The sequence below is a fragment of the Haliaeetus leucocephalus genome, unplaced genomic scaffold (assembly GCF_000737465.1).
Source record: "Haliaeetus leucocephalus isolate CR32 unplaced genomic scaffold, Haliaeetus_leucocephalus-4.0 Scaffold773, whole genome shotgun sequence".
In the NCBI taxonomy this organism is placed as follows: Eukaryota; Metazoa; Chordata; class Aves; order Accipitriformes; family Accipitridae; genus Haliaeetus; species Haliaeetus leucocephalus.
Window position 1 is genome coordinate 3031704 of NW_010973209.1, and position 9930 is coordinate 3041633.

Below are 9930 nucleotides of genomic sequence, written 5' to 3' on the forward strand. Positions count from 1 at the left end.
GAAATACATTCTGGTGAAGAGTTAGAACAGCTTTACCGAGAGGGGAACAGCGGGTCTCCTTGGACGGGGCAAAGGGAGGGACAAAACCCCGGAGGGTGTCACAGCCTACACGGCCAGGCTAGAGCAGGAGAAAGAAGGGGAAAACAGTGAAACCAGCAGCAATGCATTTTAAGCTGACGCGAAACGCCGGGCTTAGCTTTGCGCGGTTGCACCAAGGAGCCATCCATCTCCATCCGCAGAGCCGGGGATTTTTCAGCTGCTCTCGCCTGGGCTCAGCATCTGCCGACAGAGGCTTTTGGGACCACGCAGCCAAACCCCCTTTGCCCGCACACCTGCAGCAGCATCTCCCCATTTCACAGTTATGAATAAAGATTACAAACGTTACAGTAGTAAGAAATCACGTTACTACACAGTACTGAAGAACATTCGCCAGCAATACACGGTGTGTTGGGAAGAACTAATCAAAACCACCCTTCACCAAAGCTGACACACACCATACTTGGGGGAAAACACCCCTGGATGAAAACAGCCCCATACCTGCGTGCTCGCACAGTGGTGAGTACGCGTTACAAAGGTTCAAATGCATTTGCACAAACAAATGGCGATTTCTGACATCTCGGACCAATTCAAAGGCTCGGGGTCTTTCTGGTTTTCCCTTTCAGAGATAGGTAAGGAAAGATGTCACTGATGGTTTTGTTGCTGTTATCTTCACATAAAAGGAGGCTGGGAAGGGGGAGGCAGGGAGATTTTCACAATTACAGCTTTCCTGGGATTATTTGGTCATGTTTTTATCATAATCAGATTCATAGGATTACCAGTTCCCGTCTAGGTTGTTAGTTTCTTGTCAATGAATTACACCCTGTGTCATTTAATTTCTTCCGGCGATTGAGGGCCAGCTGCTCAATTCCACACTTTCTCCCTAAATGCGTGCTGCAGAAGCAGATGTCAAAAGCTCTGTCTATGCCTTTTAAGGCTAGAGATCTTTTCTGAAACCGAGGTGCAACGCCCCCCACCTTCCCACCCTACCGGAGCCATCCTGGGTGGGGGGAGAAGCGGATCTGAGGAGCGCCAAAGCCCCAGGCAACCTTCCCCGTCCCCCCAACCTGCCCCAAGGTCCCCCCAGCTCATCCCCACCACGAGCCACCGAACACCCCCCCCGGCAGAAGCGGCAGCGTAGGGGCGTCCCCTCCCTTCTCCCCTCGCCTCCGTCCCCCGGCGGCACGACGTCGGCTCCCTCCACCCCCCTCCTGTTTAACCTTCTCGGGCCGGCGCTAGGTTAAAGCAACGTGGCGTGCCCGCCGGTGTCGTCGTGGTCCACGCTGTTGAGAATGGCTGTCTGGTCTTCGGGGAGCTGCCGGTGGCAGAGGTCGTCCTTCAGCGCCGAGAGGCGGGCGAAGGGGTCCTGACGAGGATGTCTCTTCTTCTTGCGGAGGCAGACAGCTTCGTCAGGCCACAGTACCTGAGAGCTGGGAAGGTGCTGAACCTGGGAGGCAGAGCCGTCTGGAGGGGGAGAGAAGAGAGATGGGACCAGAGCCGGCAGCCGTCGGCAGCACCGGCAGCAGGCAGAGCGCTTTGCGTGCTGTGAAAGGGAGGTTACGGCAAGCCCGGCCCCAAACCGGCCGCTCGGCGAGAAGGGAGCGCGTTGAGCATCAGGGAAAATTAAGTTAACGCTCAAAAATAAAATGCAAACCAAATCACGAGAGATGGGAGATGCATGGAAGGGCAACTTGGTTTGGAGGCAGGGGAGGGACAGCCTGCGGGTGAGCAGCTCGGGCAGCCATCCCTTCAGGGGGGGCAAGGGATGAGGGCAGCATCCAGGCATGGGCTTGGAGACCCGTCCCCGGCACTGGAGCCAGCAGGGACCTGCCCAAGCTCTGCCCACGGGGAGACAGAGGGGATGCTGTTGGGAGCCGCAGGGTCCTCGCACTCACTGGATTGTTTTCTGGATTTCGAGGAGCCCTTGGATGACTTTTTGGGCTTCTTTATCCGCTGGTATTTCAGAGCTTCGAGCCTCTCAGGTGCAGCAGCGTCCCCGGACGGAGATGGACATTTTCTAGGAAGGAAAAGCAGACAGGCACCGTCAGCGGCTCTCAACCACGCTCGGGCCTCTGGACGTCCCCGGTGGGGGATCGGTCGACCCCAGCCAGCTCTGCCGTGGAAAAGGAAAAGGTGAGAAACCCGGGGCCGAGAGAGCGGGGCCAGCCAGGCGTGCCGGAGCGCGGGGCGGGAGGAAGCGAGGCGCCCGTGCGTGCTGCTCCGCGGGGTCCCCGCCGTCCCCCTACGTCTCCTCCGCCTTGCCGAGTGGCACCGCGAGCCCGGCCGGTCCCACCAGCAACGTCTGACGCCGGCCTCGCGAGAGAGCGGCCGGCACCCCAGCTCACCTGCCTGCCATGCCAGCACCACTAAACAAAAAAGGACGGGGCAGATCCTATGTCCGATAAGGCATTTCTGGGAAGAGGTGGGAAACCCCTTGGGATGGAGAGAGAGGAAGAGACAGGCAGAAGCGGCACGGCAGCATTGAGACGGGCACCACGAGCCACCCAGGGCGGACAACACCGGTGCCACAAACAGCAGAGAGGCAGGATCCTGCCCAGCCCTGCTCCCACAGCCAAAAAAACCAGGGGCCACACAACAGACAGGGACACGAAGGGCACACGCCGACAGAGCCAGGAGCGGTACCTCATTCCCAGGTCCCTGCTATAAGTGACAACAGAAACGCAACAGCACGGGAGCATCTATTCCTTAACACCAAGAGGCTGGGAGCTGGGTTTTCTTGCCCTGAGGGACAGGACATTGAAATGAAAACACTGACAAGGTTTTATTGCGAGAGACAAGGAGGGGATTTGCAAAGGGATGTTTCCTGCAGGAGAGCCAGCAGTTTTACGTGGTAGTTTTCCAGCCTTAGCCCCTGAGTAACTCTTCTACAGGAGCCAGCTCGAGGTTAAGTGGTCTCCCCTTTGCAAAGGGTTTTTTTGCTCTTTCTTCACTGTACCTGTTTTTCCCATCCATGGATCAGACAGTACGACTGCTGTGGAGAGCAGGGCAGTAGAGGAAAACCACCTCCTTAGGAGAGCAGTCAGTCCAGCTCTTATTATCTATAACACAGCACAGCATGCCCCCCTCTCGCTGCTTTCCCATTTCGTCCCCCTCTCTATTTTGCTTTCATGTCCTTCTAAATTGCACCAACACCTAATGCCGCGAAAGGAGAAATCTGAGTCAAGGCAGCAGAGGCCACAGGTAACGACCTGGCATCAACGTGAGTCACCGCAGAGCAACCCGCACACGAGGTGCCCAGAGTTGACGGGAAGCATCCACACAAAGCGCCCTTCATTGCAATAAAACCAATGCTTGAAGCCAGGCTCCGGAGAGAAAAGCCTGGAGATTTAAACCAGCGTGCCTCTAACAAGCCTGTCCTACCCTTCAAGAGGAGATGACGCTCTTCTGCTCTCACAACTTGGTCACCGGAGGTCAGCGACCAAACTTTTTCAAAACAGCCATGCAGAGGACAGCGCTGATAGCAACTCCTGCATCTTCAGGCCTCTGTGACCGGGGTAGGGATCAGGAAACCCTGCAAGCCACAGGCTCTTCACAAGGCAGCAGGATGGGCAGGAAGAAGAGTCACCTCGACTGACTGCAAGGAGGCAGGATCAGCGCATTCAGACTCCTGCTTTGTCACCAAAAAGCCACGGCCGAACTCATCCACCTCGCTCCTGATCCGTCAGTAAGGCGCGACCCATCCGGCGCTGGAAAAACGCTGCCGGTGGAAGCGGCAGGGAACAGGCGAGCACACGGGCTCAAGCGCGGAGTCGCAGCGTGCCAGGGCTGCGGTAGAAGAGCATGTCCACCTGCGGTGGCTTTGGAGCTTCTCAGCAACCTCGGGTTTCAGGCGGAGCCTCTCAGGCACCGAAAACACCCTGCAGGCTTTCGCCTCTGCGAGTCCCTACTCATGCCACCGCCGCGGAGAGCACGGCGTGATAGCAACGCTTTACGTCTGAGATCCCGAGCGGCTGCTGGAGCGGCGATACTTCAGCTGGAGCGGCACAGGCGAAGAGCTCCCGAAGGATTTTTCTCCCCGTGGGGAGCAGACGGGGTTGTTTTTGAAGATGCGTGTGATCGCAAAGCTTCTCAGTTCTGCCGTCAGCATTGGAGAGCACCAAGAAAAGTGCAGCATAAGCTGATAAAGCAGCTGGGACGCAGCAGATGCAACAGAAACCCAAAGACTGGGGTATAGAAAAGCCCCTTTTCACATTTCCCATCGCAACAGAGACATCAAGATGTGGATGCTCCTGGAGAGCCTCTGTTCCAGCTGCCAGCAGAGCAGCACATCAGCCAAAGATGAAGCAACTCATTAGACAAGCTGGTAGTCCTGCTGGCTGGATCCAAGCGAGAGCTTTCCCTCGTAGGAAAGATGACATTTACAAGCCCATTGAGTCGCAGTGCTTAAACGCCTTCTTCCCAAGTGCAACCAGCCTCTCGTGAGGGATGCTGCGAGCAGCGGCTCCAAGCTCTGTTGGGGCACTACCCGCTGAGCTGCACGCACCAACACTGACAGCCGACGGACTGCACCCCGTACACACGCTGGCTCAGAGTAAGACCACAGCGACCCAAAGGGCCAAGAGCACAGGACTTCCCTGCAGCAGCTTCAGCTTGAATGGTCGATAGCAGGTTTTTCCCACTTACATCCGCCATCCTACGATTCTGTGATTTGCACAACGGTTACATTCAGGCAGGTACTCGGCTAACAGTGATCTCAACTGCTCCAGCCTCGGTCCCTCTCCCGTGGAGCTCACGTGTGCCAAGCCCTGGATGCTGGCGAGCTCGAAGATCCTGCCGCTGTCCTGCCCATCGGCATCTGTCTTCTACCGACTGCTCCCACCACCCAGACAACTTTGCCAATATTATTAAAGCTCAACTTGTAAAAGGCTCTTGCTCTTTCCATTCTTTTTTCTTTCTAAGAAGATGCTACTGTGGCATGTTGACAAAATTAGACAGATTTACGCAAGGGATTATGAGGAAATTGCCTGAAGCTCGTTTCCACTAGTTCTCCGTAATTGGACTTGTATTTATACACACAAATATAAACAGCGAGCGCACTGAACCCATGTGTCACTATAAATACTGTCTGACCTCTGGCAAGGAAGAGATACAGAGGACGAAACGATGTTACTCACCAGCCAAATTTTATCTGCTCTACCCACCCTTTATTTCTTCAAAGGACTCCAATTCTTTCAAATTAATTTGCATTTAAAGCTCAGCCAAAAGCCTCTTCCTGCCCCCAGAGTTAGCATTTTGGGCAGCTGCCCGTGCACGAGAGATATCTTGAGCACCAACAGATGAGAGGTTCAGAGAGGTGGGCGAACTTCTAGAGCCTGCAGTGCAGAGCCAAGCAAAGGAGCTTCAAGAAGCACACGTGAATTCCTGACGCAAGCCTTCCAGAGGTGCGACAAACACCCGGAGCAGCCATTTTCCTCAAGTCTTCAAAGGACGACCCTTCTGAACAAGCAAGGGTCTGAACTGCATGGACAGAGAGGTACTGGAGAGGCCGCAAAGGTACTGAGAGACCTCAAAGAGCCCCAGGACAGGAGGAGGTAGCTAGGAGAGAAGAACTATCCAACCCAAACACACCTCAGCTGCTCTTCTTCAAACATCTTTCTACATACAAAGCAAAGATGCAAGGCAGAAGGCCCATGAAAGCATCATTAACCTCTTCCCACCCAAAAGGGGGAACCTATATAAACGAAGGGTCCAGGAGATTCAAGGGCACAATACATGTATTTCACCTCGTGGAAGTCTCAACACACATTCCCTGCCTCCTCCTCTCCTTGAGTCAAGACATTGACATCTAGGAATAGTACGGACGCATTAGAGCATCCACTTGGGCCAGAGTCCACCGTGTCTCAGCCACCATGTCCTTCAACCCTTCATCCTCCTCAGACGAAGATCTCAATTCACCTACGTGAGGCTCCGTCTCAAGCTCAAGTCCTGCGCGATCCCACGAGACGTCCTGCAAGTCGGAATTCGCCCTCTGCTCTGAGGCAGCGCCGGCTGCTGCCTCCATCCCGGCATGCCATCGCGCATCGCTTGAGATCCTTCAGCGCGAGAGGTGCTAGAGAAACACAGCGGTGACGGCCCCTTGCCCCAGAGCTGCTGCTGCCAAGGCACCGCAATGACGGAGGAAGGGGCTGGTCACAGCAGGGAGCACACCGGAGAAGGGGGTCCCTTCTACAGGTCTGCAGACACCACGACTCATCTACACAACGGACTTCACCATGCTGACGGGAGAGGAGCGGGGAGGAGAGAGGGCGAGGGAAAAGGGGCTGGACTGGAGAGGAAGAGGGGGATACAGTCATGGGGAAGGGGGAGAGAGAGGAAGATAAATGAAAAACAGGAGTGAGAAAATATATAAGTAAATTAAAGAGACTGAAAAGAAAAAAATAATAAGAAGAAAGAAAGAAAAGGAAAACGCACTCAGACAAGCGGACTCACAACTTCTCCAAGCAGGAGGCGGCATGAAACACATGCAGAGGATCAGCACATGGACAGTCTTTAAAGGGGAACCTCTTTTCTTTCAAGCGGGGAGCGAGGGATGCTCCTCCTCCCGCACACCAGGCGCCGACGTCCCTTCATCACTCAACGCTACGCCGCGGCCAAGCCCCCGAACTCCCGGCGTCGGCAGCGCTGCCCCAGCAAGGGGGAGGCCGGGGTGGCCGCCCAGGGCAGGCTGCAGTGCCAAGGGGCATGGGTGCTTGGTGCCTTGTCTGTGGTTTTTGGGTTTCCCTCTGCAGGGAGAAGACAGCCCCCTCTTCCCCGTTAGGAAATGCACCACCGCGTGCTGCATCCAAAGAGAAGAAGATGGGAAAAACTGCTCGTGCCGACTCAGTAACGGCATTTTTTTGATCCCTGCCCATCGGTAAAAACTTCCTGACCTTCATTCAGCGAAAGCCAACGTGCTGCAGCCGCCACCAGGCCCGCAAACTGCGCCTCCCTCTCCTCCTCTCAACTTTTATTACTGCAGTACAGATATCTGGCTGGTCTGGTATAAAATCCCCATGCTCCACATGCACTGACAATTTTATGACCCCAAATCATCAAGAAATTACTTGGCTGGGCTCTTTACAGGATTCCTCGCTTATTAAAGTGAGATTTATTCTTCTGGCTTCCCCTTTTTGGGGATAATGACTCTGGAGTCACTCCTGCGACTCCAACCCCTGGCAGCATCTCCGAGTAAGACACACGGCTGCTCCTCCGCAAGCATCCTGCTGGGCAATATGCCCCCGCTCCTGAAACCCCATCAGCCCACAGCACCCAGCACGGGAGACAGGAGCCAGCCAGGATCTGTGCAACAGCCACGCCTGGACTCACCTCTGCTGTGCTAAAGCCACGTTCACTCGTGTCCCTAATGCTCCTGAAGCAGGGAAGCACCACAGAAAAAGAATAGAGAAAACAGTTAACGTCCTCAGCGAGGGCTTCCCCATTTCTCGAGAAGTCTGGCACAGCCCAGATCTCACCGAGGCTTGGTGCTAGCTCTGCTCCTCATGGGACACCCTTCTCTGGGATCAGAAGAGGAAAACAGAAGAAGGTGGCCAAGCGCTCAAGAACTTTGGAAGGCTGCAAGGCTTGAACTGGAGGAGTTTTGCCATACCAAGAGGATGGCTCTTCCACAGAGCACACATCCTGTACCTGCTCTCATCGGCCGTGACCTGACGCTCCTTCCTCACCTCTCTCCCTCTCCCCACCCCAGGACAACCCTACGCATCAGCTGAAGGAATTCCACTCTCCTGGAAACATCCACCTGATTTCTCTAGGCATCTCATCTCTCTCTCTCTCTTACGAGGCTCTTCTCCACGCCAGCAAGGCTCCTCAGGCTGTTAAGAGAGCATCGGCCAGGACCTTGACTCTTCCCATCCAAGGCAGCAAAGCTTAAGTTTTTGTTAAGACCTGTCCTAAGGAAGCCTGGGCATGGCCAGGCCCTAGAAACGGTCCCATCTCCAATCCCACCTCGCCTTCCATAACCAGCCTAGCTGACAGCCAAACGGGTCAGCATTCCCAATCCTTGGGGTCAGGAGTGACTATTATCCCATCTGGCTTTAGCAGTTTTAGTGACATTCTCTGCTTCTAAGGTCTGAAAACCATCTCCCAATTACTCCATCCCAGTACCAGGGATGCCCATGGCCATCTAGGAAACCGGTCCCATGAAGGCAGCCCTAGAGGTATTTTCTTGGCAGAGTCTTTCAAGATCTGCTTAGGGCTGTTTAATTACAGCTGGGTCAGAAGAAGCCTTGAAGATTTCTCCAAGGAGTATTTCAGAGAGGGAGGGCTTTTACTATGACTACACTTGTGACGGGAACGATAAAACACCTCAGTGGCAGTCTGAAACTGTAGTTACACTGCTGCCAACCACACAGTTCATCTTGAAAGAAAGACTTCTCCCATTTCCCATGATTGAGGAGACTTGGGAAAAAGAATACAGATTGAGGTACTGCTGGGAATAAAGTTCTCCATGTCCTGGACCGCAGCTGGAGACTGATTTTCGGAGCCCCACTCTGAAAGCACTGTCTGCGGCTGGTTGCTCCAGATGCAGCTGCTTTACCTGGCTCCAGGGGGTAGCCGCGAGCTCCTCCTGGTTTGGATCATCTGGGACAACCCCACCTCGACACGCACCTCCCTAACACCGCAGAACCCTCGCACCACGCAAGCCCTGCCAGGGCTGAGGGGTGCCGCGTGTCGCCATCCTCCAAGAAAGGAAGGACGGCCACGGGGAGACAGCAGCTCGGCTCATCCCAAACTTCAACGCGAAGCCACGGCTGCCAGCACTGGGCTCTCCAGCCCCGCTGCCACCCCAAAGGCAGCGGAGCAGCGGCGTGCCGCTGGGAGGGGAAACCCAAAAGCCACAGAGACTGTGCGTCCAGAGGTGTTTCCTAGTGTTTTTGGATTCCTTATTCCCCTTTAAAGGAAGAGATGGTATTGGAAAAGCCCCTTCCGTGTCCCCTCTCATGCCCCGCTCCCGGCCACCCTCCACAGCGCCCACACCATCCTTTCGGACATGGATCACCCTTACCTATTGAGCTGAGGAGAAGCTTGTCTCGACAACACTGCCCAGATAGCTGAGATTAATCAAAAACAAAGCAGTTATCAACACCCGCAAGGAGCCGAGCTCCGCAACACATCAGCACGTCAACAACTCCAAAGGAAAAGGAGGGAAAGAAACCAAACCAAAACACAAACGAAACGAGGCTGGAGAAGAAAGGGGGAAAGAAACAGAAGAGAAAGGAAAAGAAGAAACGAAAACAATAATCAACAAAGCGAATGGATACACTGCATTAAAGCACGGACAACAGTGCTGCTCTAACACGGATCTGTCCTGGAGCTGGGTCTCCTTGGGGTGCCCCTGGTTAGGAGACGTGGACATACATCTACATGCTTAATTGCATCGCTCCGTAGCTGTGTTTTCCAGAGGCACACAGAAGTCGTTTCAGGCTCGTTCAGCTCCTCTCCCTCCCCAACCTCTCCCCTGAGCCCTCCTCTTGCTTTCCCCCCTGCGCACCCCCAGGCGTGCCGTGCTGGAGGAGTTTTCTAAGGCCATAACGCTTCCAGGTACCAGAGGGCGGGAGTGAAATGCGGAGGGCACTGCGGGGTGAAACGCTGCCTCCCCCCTCCCTGAAACACACTTCTCCGTACGCCTCCGACCGCGCCGGCTCTGCGGGGCCGGGTGCCCCGGCCCCCCGACTCCTCTCTGCTGCAAGCCGGAGCGGGGCGGGCGGTGTTTCAACCCCGCCAGACAACAAGCCGAAATGAAGCGAGACGAAAGGATGGGACGAAAGCACGGCTACGGGGTCTAAGGTGCTGTGAAAGACAGAGGGAAAGAGGAGAAATACAGAGAGAGAGAGAGAGAGAGAGAGAAAGAAAGAGAGAAAGAGAGAAAGAGAGACA

At 55.0% G+C, this 9930-nt stretch overlaps 1 protein-coding gene across 1 annotated transcript in view; it reads right to left on the minus strand.

Moving 5' to 3' along the window:
- Nucleotides 1-1276: 1276 nt before the first annotated feature.
- Nucleotides 1277-9930, minus strand: part of IGSF9B (immunoglobulin superfamily, member 9B) — a 57932-nt gene continuing 49278 nt past the window's right edge. Inside the window, exons 19-21 of the mRNA XM_010581482.1 lie at nt 5715-5728; nt 1932-2053; nt 1277-1500 (exon numbers count right to left, since the gene is read on the minus strand). Of these exons, the coding sequence (XP_010579784.1) occupies nt 1277-1500; nt 1932-2053; nt 5715-5728 (360 nt within the window). The remainder of the gene's footprint in view (nt 1501-1931; nt 2054-5714; nt 5729-9930) is intronic.